The following is a 24,151-nucleotide window of genomic DNA, read 5'->3' on the forward strand; positions in this document are numbered from 1 at the left end:
TGGGAATTTGGCACCACCCATCACGATGGTTGGTTTCTACTCTTCACGGCTACCGGAGCGTCCCCTGCAATAGGGGACTATTCCTCCTGGGGGAGGGGAGTGTTTAGCAGCAGATCCAGCCCTGCATGATGGGCTCTAGATAGTAACGTGCTAGCTCTGCCCCCTTCCACTGTCACAACCTGAGCCAAGCCAGGGCCCAGGGTTTCTCCTTGAGGAGGAGCTGTATGAGAATGAGGCCTTGTTTCTATCCCCAGTTCACTTCCCCCCCAGCCGTGCTAAGGCAACTCTGCTGTAAGGTCTAAGCACCTTTTTGGTCTAGATTATGCAGCATGGATCAGAAGCAGAGGCCCCTCGAGCCCCTCCTACCCCCAGTATCTTCCCTGGCTGAGAGCGATGGGCCCAGCCTGGCTGCTTCCCCCATGCTCCCACATCAGACCAATAGGCCCCATCCAACCCTACAGCCCATCAGCTGCAACCTTTCATCTAAAGTACCACTGGATCTGAGCCCCCCAGAATCCTTAATGCATTTATTCTCCCTCCTTCCCCCAAGAGGCAGAGCAGTACTATTATCCCCATTGTAGAGAGAGGGGCACTGAGCCTAAATGACTTCCCCAAGGAAACACAGGAAGTTTATGGGGGAGCAGGGAATTGAAGCCAGGTCTCTAACCACTAGGTCTGCCTCCCTCTTGCCTCCCATGCAGCATTATAGCCCCATGGCTGCATTTTGCTGTTCTTTGATGGGCAACTTCTCTACAGCAAGTGGAGATGATGGGCTCATGCAGCTGCTCGGAGATGGAGTCTCAAAGGGTGTTGTCCCGGTGCACTTTGAAGAGGAGGCTGCTTAAAACCCATCACTTTGGAGCCTGGATGCACGTGAGCAGAGCTGCCCCAGCACAAGGGGCCAGCTGCTGTGTCAGAGAGAGCGGATCCCCCTCCTCCCCCAGCCTAGAGATGACACGGGGGGGAAGCCCTGAAAGATCTCCAACTATGGATGGTTAGAGTGACATGAGCAAAACTGAATGGCCCCAGTGCCTTGGAGGAGAAGTAGGGGCAGCAGCAAGGGGTTGGTGGTGTAATCCTAGGGCTCCCCCCACGCTCTAGGGTAACACTCTACCCCTTTGCTAAGGAGGCTGGGTGTACTAGTGTGGATCGGCAGCTGGCTCAGTACCCTGCTCAGAGCAGGCTAGGAGCAAGGGTGCAAGTACAGGTGGTTGCTGGTGGGTTTGTCTCCAGTGGCTCTCCCACCCCCTGGAGTTGCAAGGCCGGGCCATCTTCCAGAAAGCCAGAGTCTAGCACAGGGAAAGCCCCTCTGTGCCTCAGTTTCCCCCTTGTAAAGTGGGAGCCACTTAACACTGCCCCTGAATGCAGCAGGGAGGGGCACATGGGCTAGCATTAGCAAAGTAGTAGCTGGAACAGGCCCCAGTGTGCTCAGTGTATGGTAGCATCAAGTTATCTGCCACCAGCAGGAGCAGCTTTGGCAAGCAGGGAAGGGGGAGACAGCGTTGCCCCTGTCTGTCTACGGCAGTCAGGGGCCAGCTGCTCCAGCTTGTCAAGGGTTTGCAAGGAGCTTTCACCCTGCATCATACCAATGACCCTATGGGGCCAGGTCTCCCTTCTCCCTGCCCCAGCTCAGATCAATGGGCCCATCAAAGCCAGTGTCCCCCTCCTCCCCCCGCATTACAACAATAGGCCCATCTAGCCCAGTATCCCATTGCCAGCCTACGTCAGAGACAGGACCATGCAGGAGTGCCCCGGGCACCTACATCAATCCCCACCCCCATCACTGGGGAGAGGGGGGCCAGTGCAGAGCCAAGAACGAAGGGGAGGGATCGCTGCCACTCAACAGATGCTCCCTCTGCATGGTGGAGGGATACAGGGCTATTGGCCACATAAGGGGGAGCTGGGAGCTTAGGACAGGACCCTTGTGAAGCCTGGCAGCTCGAGCAGAAAATGACCCATCCTTTTCCAGCTAGCAGCTGTGGTTCTGCTCCCGCCCCCAGCCTCGGCCCCTGGCCGCAGTTCTGTCCCCACCCCAGACTTCAGCCCCACCCCCACTGTAGCCCAGCCTCGACCTCCCTTACCCCCGTCCAAGGCCGCCCGGCCTCGCTCCAGTGCTTGAAATTCCAGCCCCCACGGCTCAAGGCAGGGACCCCGCTTCCCCCCTTGACACCAGGTGGAAGCGAGTATAAAACGCTGTGGTCCAGTTGGGCGACCATCCACGCGCCCTTGGGTCTGGTATAAACATGGGTGTGATGGAGGCCGAGGCCTTGCACAGCTCACGTGAGCGGCACTGCTTGGCATTTGGCAGGGGAGCGGGTTACTTACCAGGGCCCCCTGGTGCCGGCGGGGGAGGGTCAGTTTAACTTCAGCCCAAGGAAGGTTCTTAGGATGTTGCATCTAGATGAGGTGTGATGACTCCGGCAGCTAATTAAGCTAATAAACACGACTGCAAAGGCCAGTCTAGACTCTCCACAGAGGGTGGCACTTTCCCTGGAGTGGGTGGGGAAAGGGAGGTCAATGGGAGCATTGGGGTTACATCCAATTAGCTCCGAGGGACATGGATTCCAGTCTGCACCTGTGCCAGGAAGAGGCTGCTGGGGTGAAAACCTGCAGCTGGGGGGGATGACAGGAAGAGATGGGCCCTGTTTGGAGGCCAGATGGGATCTGGGGGAGGCTGGGAGTTGTCAGCAGCAGCCGGGGAGCATTAGCTTTTCAAACCAGCTATCCTGGGGGCCGGGAAGAGTCCCAGGAGGGGTTTGGAACTGGCCCCTTAAATAGAGCAGCTGCCCCCTTGCTCACTAGTGCCTGCCCCGGGCAGGGAGATGATTTCATCCCTTCCCCCCACCACCCATGTCTTGCAAACGCCCTATCCCACCGGCTCGCTGAGCAGCTGGGTTCCAGCCCCATGTGTCCCCATCCCCAACAACCCCATTTCTGTGCCATCCCCAACTCAGATGGGGGGGATTAAAAGCTACAGGGGGCCATGTGAGGCCCCTTCCCCCACCCCGAAGCTTGGGCTATGGAGTATCAGTGCGTGAGGACCAGATGCATCAGGGTGGGGATGGGAGTGGGGGAAGGTGCTGTGTAGTTCACGGGGCAACGTCTGTAGGATGGGTGGGTGCAGAACCCCCTATCCTGCTCCCAAACAAGCCCTCTAAGCAAGGGGTGTCTGTCCATAGCCTGGATCCCCCACCCCTGCTCCCAAGAGTCAAGATGGAGTCCTGTCCATCAACTATGCTGTGCTGGTGGGTGGGGCACAGGCCAACTCTGCCTTTTTCCCATCAGCAGGAGTGGCCTGGAGGAAGGGGCAGGGCTTAACCTCAGACTCCTCCCCCAGGGCAGGCTCATAGCGCAGGGCCGTCTCATTGTAGGCCTCTAGGATAGTCTGCCGCTCCTCTGGGGTGAAGTCCAAGGAGAAGGGGTGCACCTGCAGGATGTGGCGCTTGATGGTGCTCACCTTGAGGGTGGCGAGCGCCCCCCCCGCACACCATGCACACCAGCCCGTGCCGCCTGCCATCGTAGTCCATCAGGTATTCCACGCGCCAGTGCAGCTGGTAGTTCCGCCGCTGCTCCCGCCGCGGTGCAGGTGCCGGGCCCGTCTGGGGGCCAGCTGTGGGGTCAGCGGGGCTCTGTGGGGTGGATGGGGGCGTCCCCACCACCAACACACTCTCCTCCTCCTCTTCCTCCTCCTCCCCCTCCCCCTCTGCAGGCAGCTGCACGTCCTCATCCAGCTCCTCGGGGCTAGATGGCTGCAAAGGATTCTGGGAGTCTCCTGGAAAGGCGACAGAGCGAGGTCAAGTCAAGCTAGGTACTGTGCTTGGCCCCCCTGCCCCCCCCCCCCCCACTGCACAGACTCGGGCCTCATTCCCACATCCCTGGGCATGATGGAATTGCTGACCCTGTGGCTCCACAGCAGAGCTCCATGGCCCCACTCCCATGGCTCAGAGATCACCGCACAGCTGGGGTATGTCACGTGGCACATCCCACCTCCCTCCCCATGGAAGGGGGAATTAGCCCAGCTGCAGTGTGTGGTGGGGGGTGTCTCTAGAGCACTGCTGCTGAGCCAACCTGGCTGCGAGGGGGAGGGGACATTCACCTATGATGCTGTTCTGATCCAGCCCAAATGCAGGGGGACTCAGGGCCTCTTGGACACTGGTTCCAATCCAGCTTGGCTCTGTGTGGGGGAGGGGCCTCTCTGGTCCTGATTCTGATCCAGTCTTTTTCAGAGCTGATTTGGGAGAAGCCAGTGCTCACACAGGTCCTGGGGTGGGTCAGGCACACAACTTCTCTGCTGGTGACTGGGGGTCATTTGTGGAGCTGTTGCTGGGTGCAATGCCGCCCGCTACCACCAGGGGGACTCATGGAGCTGCTACTGGGTGCAATGCTTCCTGCTGCCACTAGGGGGGACGTGTTGCGCTCCTGCAGGCTGCAATACCCCTGGGGCTACTGTGGGGGAACACAGGAGGGGCTGCAGGGTGCAGTATCACCTGCTGCCACCAGGTGGGGTTCTGGTCCTTGCAGCACATGCACTGCAGGTAGCAGAGGGAGGCAGACGAGGGCTGTTACTGTTCAGAGTACGGGCCAGGGCTTCTGCATGTGGTCCCGGCTGCCTCTACTCCCTGCAGCCCTAGCACTTGCTTTGGACACCAGGCACCCCCTGGCATCTTCCCTGGGGGAAGGAAGTCCCCAGCAGCCCTGCCCCCATCTGACCTGTCACCCTGTCCCTGGCTATTCTGAGACAGCCACACAGCACTGGATCCTCTTTGCTTGTCCCTCTCCCCATGAGACGCTAGCAGCAGCTCCCCCTACCCATCTTGCCCAGGGCTGGATGGCAGGGCATGGCCCTCGGCTTCTGCCCCATAGAACACCCCGGTGCCCAGGGCTGGATGGCAGGACTTGCTCCTCAGCGTCTCGAGTACCTATGGGAAGGCCAGCAGCTGGTTGGCCCCAGCCCCAACCCCCATTCACCTGAGGCCTGCTCTGGCAGGGGTGCCCCCATCTCCACCAGCTGGGCGACCTTGCGGTTCCACTCCTCCACGATCAGGGCTTTGACCTGGTGGCTGAGCAGGGTGGAGTCAGGGTGCCGCTGGCGGATGTGGCGTTTGATGGTGCTCATCTTGAGGGTGGCCAGTGCTCCCCCACACACCATGCACACCAGCCCGTGCCGCTCGCCGTGGTAGTCCATCAGGTACTCCAGCCGCCAGTGCTCCTGGAAGTGGCGCCGATGGTCTTTACCCCGCAGCGGCCCCCCCGCATCCAGCTCCCACGGCGCCACAGGCTCCTCCTTGGCCCAGCTCTCCGGGGAGCTGCTCTCCTCTGGCTCTGGGGCAGCCATTGCCGAGCATGGCTCAGAGGCCTCAGCACTAAGGTCCCCAGGGGAGGGGGCATCGGGCTCTAGGAAGAGATGGGGGATCAAGACAGAGGTGCTGGGGGGTGTTCACATGTGGGTGCCCCATAGGCACAGACAGATTGTCCCACAACAGCACCGACATACTCTGCTCCCATCCCCACAGATCACACACACACACACACACACACACACACACACACACACACACACACACTCTCCCTCCCCATCACAGGCTAGGACTGCCCCCACCTGTGACACATGCTGTTACCCCAGCCCACCCCCTCAGAGAGGACACAGGAGAGGGAATGTTCCCCTCACCCACAGACTCTCCAGCCCTCACCCCAGTCTCTCCAGCCTCCCCCTCACCCACCGAGGTCCCACACCCACCCCAGCCCCCCCATCCACGAGGGGGTCCCCTCAACCTGGTCTCCCTGCTCCCTCACCTGCAGGGCGGTCCCCCTGCGGCGCCCAACCCTTGCCGGCAGCCAGCACCAGGGCACGGGAGTTCCAGGCCTCCAGGATGGCGCCCTTCTCAGCGGGGCTGAAGGCGAGCGAGGCGGGGTGGGCCTGCAGCACGTGGCGCTTGATGTCGTCCAGGTTGAGGCTGGGCAGCCCACGCCCACACATCATGCAGCGCAGCCGGTTGCCCTGGGCATCGTAATCCATGAGGAACTCGGCCTGGAACCAGCTCTGCAGGGACTCACGCACGTAGCGCTCCAGCCGGCGGGCGCTGGGTGATGCCTTCCTGCCCCCGAGCGCCGGACGCCGGGCAGCCCCCCGTGGGGATGGGCATGGGGCACGGCGCCGACGCCGGAACCCGCCCCCCGTCGACAGCATCCCTGGGGGAGACAGACAGGTCAGCGCCCTGCACCACCCTAACCCTGACCCCAGCACCTGAGCAAAATGGGCATGGGGCACAGGCTGTATCCGCCCCTGCCAACAGTGCCCCTGGAGGAGCCAGAGATGGGGCAGTGCCCCAGATACCCCTAACCCTGGCACCAGCCACCCTTTCTTCCTAACCCTGAACCCCAGCTCCTCTGCATACCCCTCCCCCTCAGCCCCCCTGAGAGATGGACATGGAGATGGGTCGGTCACCCCCCAGTTCCCCATCCCCTGCCATGCCCTCACCCTCCCACTAACCCCCCCCCCCCATCTTGTTCTCCCCAGCTGCTAGTTGCCCCCATCACAAATGGGAGGGCTAGGCACCACGTGGGCTCGCACCAGGGCAGAGTGGAGCATCCCCTACAGGGGAAGGGCCTTAGCTGCCCAACAAGAAGGGTGGGTGGGGCAGGGGGGAGTGCGAGGTCCCTGGTGCTAGTGGGGATTTGGGCAAGGTGGATTCCCTAAGGGTGCGGGGGCAGGCCCTCATTCAGACCCAGGTGCCCCCAGAGACTGGAGGAGAGATTTCTGGAGTGGGGGTGCATGCCTGTGGGAAAGGAAAGGTGGGGAGATGCTTTGGAAGGCTGCCCAGGGAATGGGGGTGCCAAGGGTTGAGGAATGTGTCAGAGTATTCAGGAGAGGGGTGTCTAGGAGGAGGATGGATGCTCAGGGGAGGGGTTGCCTAGGGCAGCATGTGGGTGCCCAGGGCAGTGGAAGAGTGCTGGGGGTGCAGAGGGGCAGGGGGATGGGTATTCAGAGATGGGGATGCGTAGAAACAGTGCAGAGGGGGGGTGCCTGGGGCATAGGACTTGAGCTCTACCTTGTGCTCCCTGCAGGCTGTCAGGTGCCTGGGCGAGGTCTCCGTGCCCCTCAAGCTCCCCGTCCAACCCGAGGTGGGCGTCCCAGCTCTGGATGATGACCTGCTTCTCACGGGGGCCCCAGCCCCCGGAGTAGGGGTGCTTCTGGCGGATGTGACGCTTGATGGTGCTCAGCTTGAGGGTGGCCAGCGCGCTGCCACACACCATGCAGATCATGCCATGCCGTGCCGGGTTGAAGTCCATCAGGTACTCAGCCCGCCAGTGCTCGTGATAATAGCGCCGATGGTCCCGCCCAGGGATGCGGCTCTTCCCAGGCCGAGATGCCCGCTCCTCACAGTGATCTGAGTACTTCCGCCCCCCTGGGGCCATTAGAGGGTGCTCCTTGGGGGTCCCCCATGCCAGGGACCCCCCTAGCATCAACTCAGGGGCCTCGGTGCTGCCGGAATTGTCCTGGCTTGGGGATTCCCCTGGTGAAACAAACCCCATGGGCAGGGATGTGTGAGACTGTAGCCTGGCACCTTGGCAAGAGTGCATGCATGGGAGGATGGGTCTCATGTGGGGACTGAGGGGGCAGCAGCAGAACTGTGGGGGAAACCCAGGGCCTGCGGGTGGGGATTGAGGGGCACTGGCAGAGCTGTGGGGGGAGCCCAGGGCTGGGATGTCCAGGGGCTGCGGGTGGGGATTGGGGGGCACTGGCAGAGCTGTGGGGGGAGCCCAGGGCTGGGATGGCAAGGGGCTGCGGGTGGGGATTGGGGGGCACTGGCAGAGCTATGTACAGCGTTTGGGGACATTGTCCTTTTATGTCCTCAGAAGAGAAGGGGCTCGTCCCTTTAAAAGATCTAGAGGGACAAGGGGTGAGGGATCACCCTCAACTTCCATGCCCCTACCCAAAAGAGAGAAGCCCGGTGACCAGAGGGCTCCATGCCCTTTAGGACCCCAGCAAAGGGCATGACCGTCCTGCCCCTTTAAGAGCTGAGGCTTGAGAGCGCAACGGGAAGAGGTTGCTGCCCCTTTAAGTCCCCAGCAAAAACGTGGGTGCCCCCTCCCCTTTAAATGCCCTAGAGACACCTTTAGAGCCACAGGATAAAAGGGATGGAGGAACTTACCCCTTTAAGAGACCTGGGGGAGGGGAGGGAAGCAGGGGACAAGAACCCTGACCAATGAGATGGGTGGGGGGCCTTAAAGCGCCAGTGGGAGTGGACAGTGGAGGGGGGAGACCTGCTCTATAAGACTGTGTGTTTTTAGGAAGGGGGGTCTTAAAGGGGCACAGGGGGAGCAGGAGAGAGGATTCGTTCCTTATAAAATGGGGAGCTTGCTGCTTTAAAGGAGGGGGCGAGAGTCTTAGGGGGGCGGCGGGGGGGGTTCGGAGGCTTCAAAGGGCCATTGGAGGGAGTCTTAAAGGGACCGTCACCCCCCACCCGGGTCCCCTGGGCGCCTGCACACCCCAGGGCCGGCAGGGGGCGCCGGCCGCCCCCTTTGTTCTCACCTGCCTCCGGGTCCAGGGGCTCCCGTTTGACGGGGCGGCGGGGGGGAGGAGAGGGAGGCGGCTCCATCCCTCTGTCCGTGCGTCCGTCAGCACCCGCCCCCCTCCGGCCGCCTGTCCATCCGCGCCGGGGCCGCGGGGCAGGCTCGGGGCTGCCGCAGAGCCCTGCCCGCGCGGGGAGGGGACTCCCGGGCTCCGTACGGCGGCTGCGGCCGAGCCAGGCTGCTCCGGCCGGGGTGGGGATTCCTGCCTGGGGCCCCTGGGGCTCCTTTAAGGGCTCCTGGGTAAATTTAAAGGGGCCGCGCTCTATTTCTGCAGCGTGGGGGGGAGGAGATGGGGGCACCCCCCGGGTCTCATCCGCCCCCCCCCCCGACTCTGAGTCCCCTCCCCAGCCCTAGAGAGGGGAGCGAGGACTCAAGGCGGGGACTGGGATACGGGGATATATGGGGTAGAGGGCTGGGATATAAGGGGGCTCCGATGGTTATTAGCAGCCCCAGTTCTCTCACACACACCCCGCGACTCTGAGTCCCCAATCCAGGAGGGAGTGGGGGAGCTTGTCTATAAGGGGGCGTTTGCGATACACTGAACTGCCCCAGGTCTCTGCTACTCCCCATCAATGCACCGCCCAGTTCTAACACAGAGCGGTGCGCTCCCTGCAGGCCCCCGTTACCCCGATCGAAGGGGGGTGTTGGGAGCGACTATACCCCATGCAGCACAGAGCGCCCCCGCACTGAGGAGACCGATCCCTGTGCCTGGGCGAAACCTCTGCCCCCCACGTTGTCTCCCACTCCACGGGCATCCCCAGTGCCATCCCCACACTGTCTCACTGCTCCAACCCCCATCCACTACAGAATCCCCCATACGTGTCCTGGGGGTGGGGTTCTGCCCCATGGAATCCCGTCCCTTATAAAATCCCCTCCCCCTCCTCGTTCCTGAGGGGCACGATTCAGTCCCTGAAAAATTCCCCTTCGCTGTGCTCGGGGAGCAAAGCCCAGCACATATAAATCGCCCCCCCCCCCTCGTGTCCAGGGGGTGGGGCTCAGACCCTATGGAATCCCCATCCCTTATAGAATTCCCTCTCCTTTTTCCTGTCCCCCGGGGGCGGGGCTCAGCCGCTATACTATCCCCTCCCCTATAGAATCCCCTTCCTGTGCCCAGGGAACGGGACTCAGCTCCTACAGAATTCCCTCCCTCTCCCTATGTCCGTGAGGCTGGGCTCAGCCCTTTCCCTTCCCTGTCCCGGGGGTGGGCCTCTGCCTGCCCCTATAGAATGCCCCCCTATAGACCAGTCCCCATCCCTGTCCCCACAGAGCGGGGCTCAGCCCCTACAATCCCCGCCCCTCCCCTCCCACATCCTGCAATCCCCCTCTCGGCCCGTAGGTGGCGCCTGGCCCAGCCCCTCCCCCAGGCTCCTCCTACTCCTCCCGTATCCACGCACTGATTGGCCGGCGCTGAAGGAGGCGGAGCTTAGGACGGCGGGCTTCTCACGATTGGCTATGCGCAATGGAGGGAGCCCCAAGCTATGAGAGCCGGGACAATGAGACCATAGAGAGGGAGGTTGTGGGGGCTGGATGGGAGGTGGGTGGTGCCGCTCCCTCCGCGAAACTCTATGGTGCCGGGCCCGGGAGCAGCAGCGCGAGCCGGTGAATGGGGAGGGGTCGCCAGGATGGATCCGGCAGCGGGGGGAGGGGCTGGGATCCGGTGGAGGGAGGGGGCTGGGATCCAGCGGGGAGCCTGGGGGAGGGGGCTGGGATCCAGCGGGGAGGCTGGGGGAGGGGCTGGGATCTAGTGGGGGTGCGGGTGGCGCTGGGATCTAATGGGGGTGCTGTGGGGCTGGGATCAAGCGGGGGTGTGGGTCACACTGGGGAGGAAGGAGGGGCTGGGATCAGAGGTGCTGGAATAATTTTATAGTGGGGGTGCTGAGAGCCATTGAATCAAACTATAAACCCCATATATGATGGAAACCACTTCAAGCCATGGGATGCTACCCAGCACCCCTAGTTACAGCACCTATAGCTAGGATCCAGTGGGTGTGTGGGTCACACTGGGGAAGAAGTAGGGTCTGGGATCCAGTGGAATGAATGGGTCACATGGGGGGAGGGTCTGGGATCCAGTGGAATGAATGGGTCACATGGGAGGGTCTGGGATCCAGTGGAAGGCACAGGTCACACTGGGGAGGAAAGAGGGGCTGGGATCGTGTGGGGGTGTGGGTCCCACTGGGGAGGAAGAAGATGCTGACATCAGGATCCAGTGGATGGTGCGGGTCACTCAGGGGGGTGGGATCCAATATGGGAAGAGTTGCACAGGTTTAGCATGGGGTCATTGGGATCCAGTGGGGTGGCCCTGTGGGAGGAGAATTAGGGGACTGAGCAGACTCTCATGGGAAGAATGGGGTCCAGGTGGGGACTAGGTTATGCTGGAGGAGAGAGTGGATTACTGAAGAGGGCTGGGATGCAGTAGGGGGTGTCATTGTGCATGGATTGGGGGCAGGAGGCCAGACCCATAGAAGGATCGGTGGGTTCTCTATTCCTGCAGGGTGGGGTGCAGCTTGGTCTGCTGTTCTGAGGGCCCCTCTTCCATAGCAAAGGATGTCTGGTTATTAATCAGCCCCTGTGCCCTGTCCTCCCACCCCCCGAGGTGGCTGCATCTTGGTACCTGGTGCATTGGTTATAAACCACTTTGGGATCTTTTGCAATCTGGCGTGTCCATCTTGGAATCTTTCAGCCAGTGAGTCAGGACTCCTGGGTTCCCTCCCTGGCTCTGGGAGAGGATCACTGCCTCTTCAACCCCCCTGTAGCTGGTGCCTTAAAGCCCCCACACAGGCTCCAGTGGGAGTGACCCTCCCCCTTCCTTTTCCCTGCTGCCAGATGGCCCTGCAACCATCCCATGTGGGGCAGCCAGCAGAAGGGGATGAAGGGACAACTGAGCAACTGGGCTCCCAGGGTCACTGGAGAGGCTGGGAAGGAGGGAATCTGGAGGTGATCCCAGGGTCAAGGGGGGGGTGGACACTTGGGAAGGGAAGGCTCCAACTGTCATTGGGGCCAACAGTTCCTGGGGGTGGGGGGCACTCCCAAGAGCAGGGGAATTGAAAAGGCGGGGGCTTCGGAGGGGATGCCCAGGGTTATGGGGGTCTGGGAAGAAGGGGAGGTTTCCAGGGTCAGTGGGGAAAGAGGGTTGGGAATGAAGTGTTGAGGGCTTAGGTGCTGGAGTGGGGGGTGCTTGAAGAAATTTCCATAGGGTTTACAATTTGGTTCAATGTCTCTCAGCACCCCTACTATACAAATTGTTCCAGCACCCCTAGTTCAGGGGTCAGTGAGCAGATGTGGGGGGACTGGGAGGAGGCTCACAGGGATTGGGGAGGGAGAGGGATGTATTTCCCAGGGTAGAAAGGGAGTGGATCCAGGCCCCTGGCCTGAGAGGGGCAAGACACTGGGTCCTTTTGGGGGTTCCCTGCCACAGTGGCCTGACTGGGGATGGGATTGTCCCATAGCTGGGACTCTGCCTCCCACAGAAGAGCACAAAGGGGCTGTTGCTAGGCCTGAGTGGCTGGAGATAAGAAGGGGGTGGGGGCGGCCTTGAGGTTGGGGGTAGTGAAAGAGACAGCAAGGTGGGGGAGCTCTGCCCAAGGTCAGCCAGCGCCTAGGGAGGGAGGGGCTCAGAGCTCCTGGATTCTCTCCCTAGGTCTGGGAGGGAAGTGGGGTCTAGTGGTTAGAGTGGGGCGGGGTCTCCTGAGTGCCCTGACTAACCCCCTGCCCCCATTGTGCCTAGCTCTGCCCAGGCCCAGCCATGGAGGTGAAGGCAGAGGTGCCCCGGCTGGAGTACATCGCCGTCTCGCTGAAGTGCGAGGCAGAGGAACCAGTGCCAATTGCAGCCTGTGCCCAGCTCTGTGCCCCCGTGGGTGGCCTCGCCCCCGGGGTCAAGCTGGAGGAGGCTGACAAGGAGCTTCTAGACAGAGGTATGGACTTTCCAGTCAGGATTCTGGGTTCTAGCCCCTGCTCTGGGAGGGGAGCGGGGTCTAGTGGTGAGAGCTGAGGGGGCTGGGTGCCAAGGACTCCTGGGTTCTCGCTCCCCTGAGCACATTTTGTCTTTCTGGCTAGGGGGAGCACCAGCAGAGGCAGGGCCTGGTAGGGCCTGGCAGCAGGAGTACTTAGTGGGAGACTGCCCAGGGCGCGGCGGGGCCGTGTGCATGGTCTGTGGCACCTTCCTGGGTACCTGTGGGCCGAGTGCTGCCCGGGAGCATGTTCTGCAGCACCACGCCCACTCGCTGAGCCTCAGCCCGGAGGAGAAGCGCAACATTCTGGAGGCCTGGAGCCAAGGGGGCAACCTGCCCGAAGGGGCACCCCCACCCTGCACCCCAGGTATGTTCCCCAGCCCCTCCTGCATCAGGGGGGCCCAGGGCTGGGGTAGCAGGTGAGCTGTGGGTCGGCACTGAGGGGCATCAGCAGAGCGGGGGTGGGGAGGAGCACAGGGCTGGGGTAGCAGGCAGCTGCAGACCAGGAGCAAGGGGCACCAGGAGAGCTGTGGCAGGGGAGGGAGCAGCAGGGCTATGGGTTGGAATTGAAGGGCACCAGCAGGGCGGGGGGTGATGCAGCCATCCCAGAATTTCACTCCCCCTCTAGGTCAGTACCATGGGGCCAGGGAACCGGCCGAGATCGAGGTTCTAATTGACCCAGAGGAGCAGACGGTGACCCGGAAACGTGGGCAGCCCAGAGGGCGCCCTGCCCCCCGCCCAGGTGAGTGCCAGGCCTGGGCGGGTGCTGGGGGTCAGGTACCATGCTCAGCCATGTGGGTGCCCATCCCCTTTGTTTTGGGGCTTCCTCTTGTGACACCAGGTGTCTCATCGCAGATGCTAGGGCCCCGGAGCCTGGGCAGCGCCCGCGGGGCCAGAGGAGACGACAGAGCGTGGGGCCTGTGGAGGGCATGGCGCTACCAGCCAGGGAGCGGAGGAGCAAGCAGCTGAGTGAGGGACGGGACAGGGGCACCGTGAGTCCAGGTGAGTGGTAGGGGTGGAGGGGAGAGGGAGCAGGATTCCTGGGTTCAATTCCCGGGGAGGGGAGTGGGGTCTGTGGGTTAGAGCAGGGGAGCTGGAAGCCAGGACCTTGGTTCCTTCTCAGTCCCTACCCCACCCTTACTGCTATGTCTCTCCCCACAGGGACAACGTCCCCCTCAGAGGAGGCTGCCCCCAGCTCAGCGCCCCCCGAAATCCGCCTCTTCACTGACGGTTCTTTCCCAGCCGGATTCACGCTCAGGCTGTACTGCAGACCCCAGTCAGGTGAGGGCGCTGTAGGAAAGAGGGCGTCCCCTGCAGCCACCCCCATGTCCCCCAGAGCAGAGCTGAAGGCACGCCTCTCCCCCCCACCTCCCTCCACCCCCGTTGTCCTATCCCTCCAGGGTCCCAGCTGCATCCCAGCCCCCACAGATCAGCCTCCAGGATCTCAGCTAGCTCCCAGCCCCAGATGCTACCCCTTGCTGGTTCCCCTTGGCTGGGGGTCAGCTGAGTTCCCACCCACTGGTGACTCCATCCTGACCCGGGGGGAGACAAGGGGCAGGCACTCCCTTCCCAACCTACATGCCTTGGGAGAGCTGGGGAGGACACCCATGGTGGGTGGTGAAGGGAGAGGAGGCACAGCGATCCCCCCCCCTCGCTGACCCCTCTCTGCCTGCAGCTTCTGGAGGGAGAGAAATAAGGAAGAATCCAAGCATCCAGGAACGGAAGAGCCCAGGGGACAGGGGCAAAACCCAGGCACTGGGGAAGAGACAGAAGCAGCTGGGCAAAGCAGGGACCGTGAGACGGGGCGCAGGGAACCCAGGTGAGTGTGGCAAGGTGGGTTAGGGGGGAGGGACCCTAGTGGCCCACTAGAGTCCACCCCAGAGGCAGCTGCATCTTACTGCTGGACATGGGATCCCTATATTAACAGCCCCCATACGCCCCACCCCAGAGGCAGCTGCATCTTACTGCTGGACATGGGATCCCTATATTAACAGCCCCCATACGCCCCACCCCAGAGTTAGCTGCTTTTCAGTGCTGGCTGCTGGTTCTCCGCATTAACCCTTTGCCCTCTCTGCAGTTGGCAACTGCCCCGTCTCTGCGCTGCCCAGCCAGGATCTGGACCCAGGTGTCCCCCGCCTCCGCCGCAAGGGCTACTCTCACCATGGCATCACCCGGCGCCTCCGCCTGAGCCCCAGCACCGTCCGCTGCACCCTGCAGAGCTGGCAGGCGCGGGGCAAGGCCCCACCAGCACCCTCCCCACCCCAGGCCAAGCCCTTTGACCCGGCATGGCGTGCCGACTTCCTGATGGACTACGATGCCGGTGCTGGCACCATGGTGTGCATGGTCTGCGAGTACTCACTGCTGCCTATTCGATTAGGCACCGTCATGCGCCACATCCGCCAGTGCCATGCCGAGACCCTGCACCTGCCTCGGGGGGTGCGCCGGGCCATTCGTGAGGTGTGGGAGACCCGGGGACCCGTCCCCGCTCCACCCCAGCATGGGGCGTTGAAGGGGGAATAGCGACCCGGGACCTGCCCCTGCTCCACCCTAGCACTGGGCGCTGCAGGGGAAGGAGTGAGGCTGAGGGGGGAATAGGGACCTGTCCCCACTCCACCCCAGCATGGGGCGCTGAAGAGGGAATAGCGACCCAGGGATCTGCCCCCGCTCCGCCCTAGCACGGGGCGCTGCAGGGAAAGGAGTGAGGCTGAGGGGAGAATGGGGACCTGTCCCCGCTCCACCCCAGCATGGGGCGCTACAGGGGAAGGAGTGAGGCTGAAGGGGGAACGGGGACCTGGGGACCTGTCCCTGCTCCACCCCAGCACAGGGCGCCACAGGGGAGGCTGCCCACATACTGCCGGGGGTGACCTGCGGGGGGGCAGGAACATCTTGGGGGGTGAGGTAGGACGCTCCCGATCGACCCAGCCATACAGGGATACTGAGACACACCCCCAACCCTCCCCACTATAGGTGTCCCCCACGCTATGGAAATGGCCTTTGATCTCTGCCTCCTTTGTCCAGCATTCTCCCTCCATGCCTGGGGGGATCCAGCGCCTCCTTGCCCCCTGGCACTGTTCCCCTCGAAATACCTGTCCTTGTGCCCCCTGCCAGTGGGGGCAGGGAGCGCTGGGGCACAGTGCCAACTGGCCCTCCCTAAGCTGCATTATAGCCCCAACTGCAGGGGGCAGCAAGCTCCCATCTCTCCCACTCCACCCTTGCCTAGGCAGAGGTGGGATGAATGCCCCCTGCAATTACCCAGAGCAGCCACATGAGGGCACCCCCACAGAATGTAAATAGAGCCAGGAGCAATAAATTATTTTTGATGAAGTCGAGTGGCATTTAATCCTTGGGGTGCCCTGTCCACACATCATGCGCTCGTCTCCAGCCCCTCTCCTGGAGCAGGGAGGAGCCCTCACCGTCCCGGGTGCTGCGGGTTGTTTGTTGCCCCCTGGGGGGAGCTGGATTCCGGCCCGGCTCATGCACCATCCCAGTGGCTGCAAGCCCCTTCATTCCAGCCGGGTCATCACCGGGAAGGCTTGGGGCCAGAGCAGGATGGGGGTGGGCAGAGGCTGTCTTGGGGGTTGGGAGGTGATGGGGGCAGGACTCGGGAGGGGGTGGAATGGGGAGGTGGGGGGCACTAGGCTGGGGTCAGTGGGTGTTAGGCAGGCTTGGCGCTCTCCTTGTTTGGAGGCCGCTTGGCCTGTGCCACCTCTCCTCCAGGCTGGAGCCCAGCTGGGGGCTCCCATGGCCAAAGGAGGGGAGTCTATCTCGCCAACAGCCATTTAGCAGCCGAATTGCCCGCCCCCTGGCTGAGCTTTAGCGCAGACCCACACAGGGCACGTCCTGCACTCGTGGAGGCTGGCCCCTTCAACCCTGGTTTGCAGAAGTGTCGGGGGGGGGGGGGGGCTCCCATCCCTCCAGGTGAGGTTGTGCTGCAGGACAGGGGTGACCAGGGGGTGCTCCATTCCAGGCCCCCCCACATCGCAGATCTCCCCGTCCCCTCCCAAGTCCCTCCCACCCCCCAATGGAGCACATGGCAGCCTTGTTACAAAAATGAATCCACATTTAATAAATTATTCCTGGCCTCAATAAATAATGAAGACAAATTCCAAAGAGAAACAGTAGAGTCGCCCCCCCACTCCAAGCTCCTACACCTGGGGGTGGGAGAGCCTCTTTAAATACAAAGCTCTGAGATCCGTGGGGAAAAGGGGGGAGCCCGATACGAGCCTCCACCCCGGGGGATGAGGGGGCAGGGATTGCTGCACGCTCGCTAGCCCCTGGCTGTGCAGCGCCCCCTAGCCAGCTGCCGGTGCAGGGCAGGGGGGTTGCATGACTGGCTCTGGGGCAGACGGGTGTGATTGTGTCAGGATGGGATTGCGTGAATGGGGAGAGCGGTGTCTGCGGGGGGAAGAGGGGGGCTTGTGAACGTGTGTGTAATGGGGGTGGGGCAGGTGAGTGCGTAGGGGGGCTTTGGTGAGTGGGTTCATGCACTTGCATGGCTGCCCCTACATGTCTGGCCCACTCTTGCCCCGGGTGGGGCTCTGCCTTCCTCCAGTGGGGGCTGGGCCCTGACTAGCCCCCGCTGCAGCCTTAGCTAACAGCTGGGCCTTACAGCTCAGCCAGCAGAAAGGCTCCAGCTTCAAGAGCCGGACCCCATGGGTCCCTCCCTGTGGTTGAAGCTCCAGCTGGGGTGTTGGGGCACCTGGGAACTCATGAGGGCACAAGGGGGCACATGTCCATGGCTCGGGGGGGGGGGCATGCATGTATGGGGGCTCCTGTGGGGTGTGCCTGGGTCACAGGGGCTGTGGGCAGTATGTGTGCAGGGCTGCCTGAGAGGGGGTGTGGATGAGTGTGCATATGGCAGGGGAGGGAGGGAATGTGGGCAGTGCCTCTTTCTGTGCAGGGGGAGGGGTCCCTCTTTGCTGTCACCCCCCAACAGAAACTGTCCCCATCCCTTCATTTTTGGCTCCTCCACACTCCCACCTAGCCCTCATATCTGCACCCTCCATGGTGGGGGGGAGCCAAACTTAGCACTGGAAAGAAGGGGGAGGGGCTGGAAGACATTAAAATGGGGGGAAGAGAAATTCCCCCTCCCCTGGATTTTGTGTGACCATTAACTGTAGAGGCCCCCCCATTTGGGGGAGGAGGGAGAAGAAAGGGTTAAAAGCCAAAAACTCCTATTACATCTCAGATAAATAAGAAACCTCCCTCCCCATAATTCTCCCCAGCCCCCCCAAATCTCACCCTCCCCCCAGAGGAGGGCATCTTAAAGAGACAGTAACCAGCAGCCTCATGAAATGGACCAGCATGGTACAAAAGCAAAGGAGGCACCCCCCACTTTGGAGCCCCTCCCCAAGTCTTTAAAAATAAATATCCCCTAATGGAAGACTATTCTGATTTACTAAATTGTATTGCCCTGGAGGGAGTGTGTGGGGGGGTATCTCTCCTACACTGGGCGCTGGGGGAGGAGACCTCCCCGTCCAATGTAATCCCCTCCCCCTCCATGTACACAGGAAAGGTGCTACTGTCATTTTAAGACATCAGTCAGTATAACAGGTTGACGGTCAGGTATGGAGCAGCAGAGTCCAAAGAATATAGGGTGGGGAGGCTATGGGGGCCCCCAAAACTCCATCCATGTTGGCGCTGTGAATCAGTCTGGAAGAAAGTCTGTGATTGTCCTGAGTTTTCAAAAAAATCTGCTAGTTTTTTGTTTGTTTGTTTTTTTGGGGGGGGGAGTTGGCCTGTGTCCCTCCCAAATCCCTGTAGGGCCCCCCTTCTCCGCAGTGGACTTCAGCAAAGCAGCACCCAGAGCGGAGAGGCCAAGGGAGCAACAGGCCACGGGGACCCCCAAAATATACACACACACCCCAATAAATAGCAGGCAACAGCCCTCCCCACCGCACACACACGCAGGGATTAAAAACGGGGGTAAAAACTGGCCCCTCTCCTCAGCCCTCTATCAACGGGCACCTGGCGGCACATGGGGCACAAGTGGGCAGGTTGGGCATTGGTGCCCTGGTATCTGGCCCCCAGACCTGGCCTGTTGGAAGCCTGTCTGTCCGTCCAGTTATTGCACACACTCCCCTTCCCTCCCCTCCCCGCCCTGAGATGGGTGGCCTGGCCCAGCCCAGGCCCCCCTCACACCTCGGTCTCCACCCCAGTGAGCTTGAGCTTGGGGGTGAGGATGCGGGGTGTGACCCCTGCGTTGAGATCCGTCTCGAACTCCAGCAGCTGCCCCATGAAGTTGAGGTTGGGCGAGATGATGGGGCGTTTGCCTTTGACGTACTTGTAGGCGTCACTCATGGTCATCAGCGTGTGCTTCATCAGGTAGGCGATGACTATGGTGGCTGAGCGTGAGACACCCGCCTGGCAGTGGATCAGCACGCCCTTCCCCCGCTGGTGTGCCTCCTCTGGGGGAAGGGGAGAGATGGGGGGTCAGCACCTCTTACCGGTCCAGCCCTGCACCAAACCCCCTCCAGCCCCCATTATCCCCAACACCACCAGCCCAGCTACCCTATCCTTTGCACCCTCAACCCCCTGCATACCCCAACCCTCTACCCAATCCCCTGCACCCCCACTATGCCCAGCACCTCCAACCCCCTGCATACCCCAACCCTCTACCCAATCCCCTGCACCCTCAACTCTGCCCAGCACCCCAACCCCCTGCATACCCCAACCCTCTACCCAATCCCCTGCACCCTCAACTCTGCCCAGCACCCCCAGCCCACTGCACCCCAACCATCTACCCAATCCCCTGCACCCCCACTATGCCCAGCACCCCAACCCCCTGCATACCCCAACCCTCTACCCAATCCCCTGCACCCCCACTATGCCCAGCACCCCAATCCCCTGCACCCCCAACCCCCTACATACCCCCAACCTTCTACCCAATCCCCTGAACCCCCACCCCCCTGCATATCCCAATCCTCTACCCAGTCCCCTGCACCTCCAACCCCCTACCCAATCCCCTGAACCCCAACTCTGCCCTGCACCCCCAGCCCACTGCACTCCCAACCCTGCTTCCCAAATCTCCTGCACCCCCACTATGCCCAGCACCCCCAACATGCTGCTCAATCCTCTGAACCCCCCACTATGCCCTGCATACCCCAACCCTGCTACCCAATCCCCTGCACCCCCCACTATGCCCAGCACCCCCTGCCCCAACACCTGCATACCCCAACCCTGCTACCCAATCCCCTGAATCCCCCACTATGCCCAGCACCCCCAATCCCCTGCACCCCCACTATGCCCAGCACCCCCTGCCCCAACACCTGCATACCCCAACCCTGCTACCCAATCCCCTGAACCCCCCACTATGTCCAGCACCCCCAAGCCCCTGCTACCCAATCCCCTGCACCCCCACTATGCCCAGCACCCCTAACCCCCTGCATACCCTCAACCCTCTACCCAATCCCCTGCATTAAATATAAATAAATATAAAATATATGGAGATATACCTATCTCATAGAGCTGGAAGGGACCCTGAAAGGTCATCAAGTCCAGCCCCCTGCCTTCACTAGCAGGACCAAGTACTAATTTTGCCCCAGAGCCCTAAGTGGTCCCCTCAAGAATTGAACTCACAACCCTGAGTTTAGCAGGCCAATGCTCAAACCACTGAGCTATCCCCCACCACGCTGGCCCATCTCCTCAGGTTGGAGGGGTGCAGTGTTCAGGGTGGGTGCAGCTCCTGTCCTCAACCCCCTCTACTCCTGGGGACACCACCCCAGCCCCGCTCCCGAGCTGCCCCCCATACCGATGAACTCGAAGGCCTCCTCAAAGTACTGGCGCAGGTCCTGGCGGCTGTTGTCGGTGGCGGGCAGGCGCTTGTAGCGCAGATGCCCACTCTGGGCGTGGTAGAGGGGCAGGTGGGTGGTGACGTTCAGCACATGGCCCACGTTGAGGCTCAGCATCCGCTCCAGGTCCTGCGCGTCGCGCTCGTTGCCCAGGAACAGGAAGGGCAGGATGGGGCTCAGCTCGGCGCTCTCCAGGTCGGGGGTGAGGGGTGGCCCCCCAGGGTCCCCGTCCACCCCCTCCAGGGCCCCCCCAGCTTCCTCCAGCGGCTCTGACGGCGGCACCGCCACACTCCCTGCAGGCAACGGCTCAACATCACAGGGGGCACATGGACCCACACTCAGTACTGTGCCTGTCCTGAACCCCCTAAACTCAGACCCATGGCCTGTGAACCCCCTAAACTCGGACCCCGGACTGTGAACACCCTAAACTCAGACCTGCCCCTGGCCTGAATCCCCCGAACTCAAACCCTCAGCCTGTGAACCCCCAATCTCAGAAGCCTCCCAACTGATGCCCCAAATTCAGACTGGCCCAAATTCAGAGCCCCCTAGCCTGTGAATCACCAAACTCAGAACCCTTCTGGCCTGAGGCCCCAAATCCAGATTCTCTCTGCCTGACTCCCCACTCTGACCACCCACACTCAGCCTTTCCCAGCTGAAACCATCCCTTAAGAACTCCTGAAACTCAGCCCCTCCTACTCTGCCCTGAATCCCAGACTAGAAACTCACCCCAGACCCTCCCAGCCCGACAGCTCCGCAGTTTATGAATCCCCCAAACTCAGGGGGGCCCCTTGGCCTGAGCCTCCAAACTCCAGCCCTGCCTCATAACTCAGCTCAAATTATAGCCCTGGAACCTTCAACCCAGCTGGATTGCAAACCTCCTCCACCCCGACCTTCAGCGCCTCAGTCCCCCCAGCCCTGAACCCTCACCCCAAGCACACCATGCACCCCAGTCCCTGACCTTTGACCCCAAAGACCCCGAACACTGACCTTCAAGCCCTGAACTACCCCCACCCAGACTAACCCCCAATCTCTGATCTTCTCCCTTCAACCCTTCACTCCAAATTCTGAGCTGCACAAGGGGATATAGAAAATGTCACCATTTCCCTGTTCTGTTGACTGCCCTCCCCCAGGGCTGGCACCCCCCCACACCCACCCTGACTCTGCAGCCTGCGAGCACTGTTGGGCTGGGCTGGGAGTGCAGCCAGCGCCCTAAGGCCAGCTGGATAAAATGTGGTGGAGTCTCTCTGTGGGCCCAAGCTGGGGTGGAGGGAGGGGGGAAGGGACAGGGAAGGGAGATGCTGGGGGGAGAGACATGTATGGGAGGGGGGATCTGGGGGGAAGGGCCAATGGAACTAGGGGAGCTGGGGGATGGTAGCAGCCCAGTGCCTGGCTCCCATCACAAACGGGGGTCACAGTTTTGTCCAATGGCTGTCAGTGCCCCAAGAGGGAATGGGGGAGGGGCAGTGAGGGGAGTGATGTCATGTCACCAGCTGGGCTGAGATCAATCCCGCTCAACAGGCTCAGAGCAGGTGGGGGATGGGGGGAGCCTGGGACAGCTGCACTAACCCCCCCACCCCTTAACTCCACCATCTGTTCCCTATGGATCCTGCTGGGATGAGGTCAGAGGGTCCTGCGCTAGGGGATGAGGGGAGGCCATGGGAAGGGCAGTACAAGGCTGGGGGGCGGGAAGGGAAGGCAGGGTGCACTGTGCAGGAGCTGGAGGGTCTGGGACTGCAAGAGGTCTGGGGGTCAAGCCTGGGAGAGGGGAGGGTGCACTGGGAGGGGTGAGTCCTGGGGATGAGGAGTGCACTGCAACGGGTCTTGGCTGGGGGGGAAATCTCTCCCCAGCCCTAGGAATCTCTGTGAGAAGCCCTGTCAGGTCTTAGCCAGGACAGGCATGCTTGAGAAGACAGGTTCTCTCTTCTCCCCTCTGTGCATCCCCCCTCTGTGCATCCTCCCCCCATCCAACCCCCTGCAGCCTGCCAGAGGGTGGGGCGCCATGCCCACCACAGCCTGCCACCTCCCGCCCCCTTGGCACCACTGTCACCACATGCCTACCTACCTCTCCTGCCCTGCACCTCCTTATTGAGCGAGTCCAGCACCAGGTGGAGGTTCTGGGCGGGCAGGGTTTTGGGGGGCTCAGGAGGGGCCGGAGGGGCAGGGGTCTCCCCCACTGCGGTACAGCAGCCGTTCTGCTGCTCCTTGGGCCAGAGGCGCTGCAGGGAGTCGTGGGGGTCCTTGGAGGCCATGAAGTCCAGCACGGCCAGTTTGCCCTGCTGGAGGCGCCGCCTGCCGGCCGCATCCGAAACACTGAAGTGCATGGCGCCCTGCAGCTGGCTCTTGGTGTACTGCATCAGGTTGCGGCAATCCAGGATCAGCGGTGCCCCCTGCTGCTGGGTGCGGGAACGGCTCATCTTCTTGGCCAGCTCCTCAGGCCAGATGGTGCGCACGCTGTAGTCGTCCTCGTCGTAGCTGGATGGGGGCGAGCCCCTGGCTGGGGGGTCGTAGGCCACGATGGGGTCGCTGCTGCAGAAGCTGCAGGAGGAGCTGACCGACTTGACTGAGGGGTTGCATGCCAGGCAGGCCAGGGACTTGAGGGCTGACGGGGTGCAGGGCAAGCACCCCAGCTTCTTGACCGAGGGCGGGGAGCAGCTGAGGGAGGCCAGACTGGAGCGGCACGACAGGCACCCCAGGGAGCGCAGCCCCGGCTTGGGGCTGGTGTCGTCGCAGCGCATCAAGCGCCAGCAGCCCCGGCAGCCGCCTTTCAAGGGGTGCATGGTGCCCGCTCTGGGGCTGGAGAGGCAGGAGGAAGCAGGTGATGGGGTGTCCCCCCCAGCCGGCTGTGAGTTTTCCTTAAAGCAGCGCTTCTTGAGCTTGGCTTGAGGCAGCAGCACCTTGAGCTCCGGCTCCCCGCAGGACCTGCTGCTGCCCTGCTGGAGGTCGAGCTGCAGGGAGAGGTTGCGATCGCGCGCCCGGCTCTGCCCAGCCCCCACCGTCAACTTGATGTCGATGGTGTGGGAGTGGGGGGGTGGGAGGCAGGCCTGGGACTCCTGATAGGGTGGGGCAGCCCCGGTTCGGTCCTTAGGGGGTGGGTGGCTCGGGGGTCTCCGCGCCCGGGGCGACAGGAGCTGCTTGTCGGCAGGGAAGCTGTGATTGAGGCGCAAAGCCAAGGTCTTGGGGCGCTGGAGGACGGAGAGGCGGTCTTCCAGGGGTGAGGGAGGCATTGGGAAGGGTGACCTGCAGAGAGGGGGGAGAGAGGGTCAGGGGTGTGTGGGATACTAAAGGGGCACAGAGGGGTGGTCCCACAGGCGATCCTCCCCACATCCCAGCCAAGCTGTTCCTCCCTGCGCACCCCCCCCCCCATGCTATGGGCACCAGGGCTGAGACCTGGCAAACTCATTTCACACCCTTCCAAAAGTTTTTTAACCCTTCACACTCTGGCTCTGATATTTCAGGTGAGGTCCAGTCACTGCAGCCAGGGTCAGGGGGTGGAGCACTAGAGTCCTGGCTCCCTATTGGCTTTGCAGTTAAATAGTACCCTTCCCTCCCCCTCAAGTGCCTGCATCCCAGTGCTGGGAAGGGGGTCCCTATATAAACCATAGCAACTGGTGGGGGGGGGAAGAGCAGATGGGTTGGGGGGTGCTCTGGGCAGGCCCTCCTGATCCAAGCTCCTGGTTGCAGATTCCTCCCCTCCCCCATTTTGGTGCCTTATCAGTTCCAAGCACCCCATGCTCCCCTGAGGCTGAGTAAGCTTCAAAGAGGCCAATTCGTCACCCTTCTCTGCGCCGGCAGAGATTTAAACCCCCCCTCCCCTATGCCTTGGGGGGCTCCGGCTACCAG

At 62.1% G+C, this 24,151-nt stretch overlaps 2 protein-coding genes across 2 annotated transcripts; both read right to left on the bottom strand.

Annotated features, from left to right (window-relative positions):
• Positions 1-3,232: 3,232 nt before the first annotated feature.
• On the bottom strand, positions 3,233-8,600 carry LOC135880779 (zinc finger translocation-associated protein-like). The gene is given in 6 exon segments (XM_065407114.1): positions 3,233-3,481; positions 3,483-3,772; positions 4,969-5,394; positions 5,794-6,189; positions 7,050-7,514; positions 8,534-8,600. Coding segments are annotated over 6 exon segments (1,893 nt in total).
• A 10,056-nt stretch (positions 8,601-18,656) lies between these two features.
• Positions 18,657-23,535, bottom strand: LOC135881799 (dual specificity protein phosphatase 10-like). Its single transcript, XM_065408508.1, has 3 exons — positions 22,374-23,535; positions 20,272-20,604; positions 18,657-18,928 (listed from the first exon to the last, which is right to left on the bottom strand). The coding sequence occupies exons 1-3, from the start codon at positions 23,533-23,535 to the stop codon at positions 18,657-18,659; spliced, it is 1,767 nt and encodes a 588-aa protein (XP_065264580.1).
• Between the last annotated feature and the right edge of the window lie 616 nt (positions 23,536-24,151).

Source organism: Emys orbicularis, chromosome 7, assembly GCF_028017835.1.
Source record: "Emys orbicularis isolate rEmyOrb1 chromosome 7, rEmyOrb1.hap1, whole genome shotgun sequence".
Taxonomy (NCBI): domain Eukaryota; kingdom Metazoa; phylum Chordata; order Testudines; family Emydidae; genus Emys; species Emys orbicularis.

Coding starts and splice junctions, on each gene's coding strand:
- LOC135881799 (XM_065408508.1), bottom strand. CDS start 23,535: ATGCCTCCCTCACCCCTGGAAGACCGCCTCTCCGTCCTCCAGCGCCCC. Junction 20,605..22,373: donor GGAGGTGCAGGGCAGGAGAG/GTAGGTAGGCAT, acceptor CGTTGCCTGCAG/GGAGTGTGGCGGTGCCGCCG. Junction 18,929..20,271: donor GGAGGCCTTCGAGTTCATCG/GTATGGGGGGCA, acceptor CCCTTCCCCCAG/AGGAGGCACACCAGCGGGGG.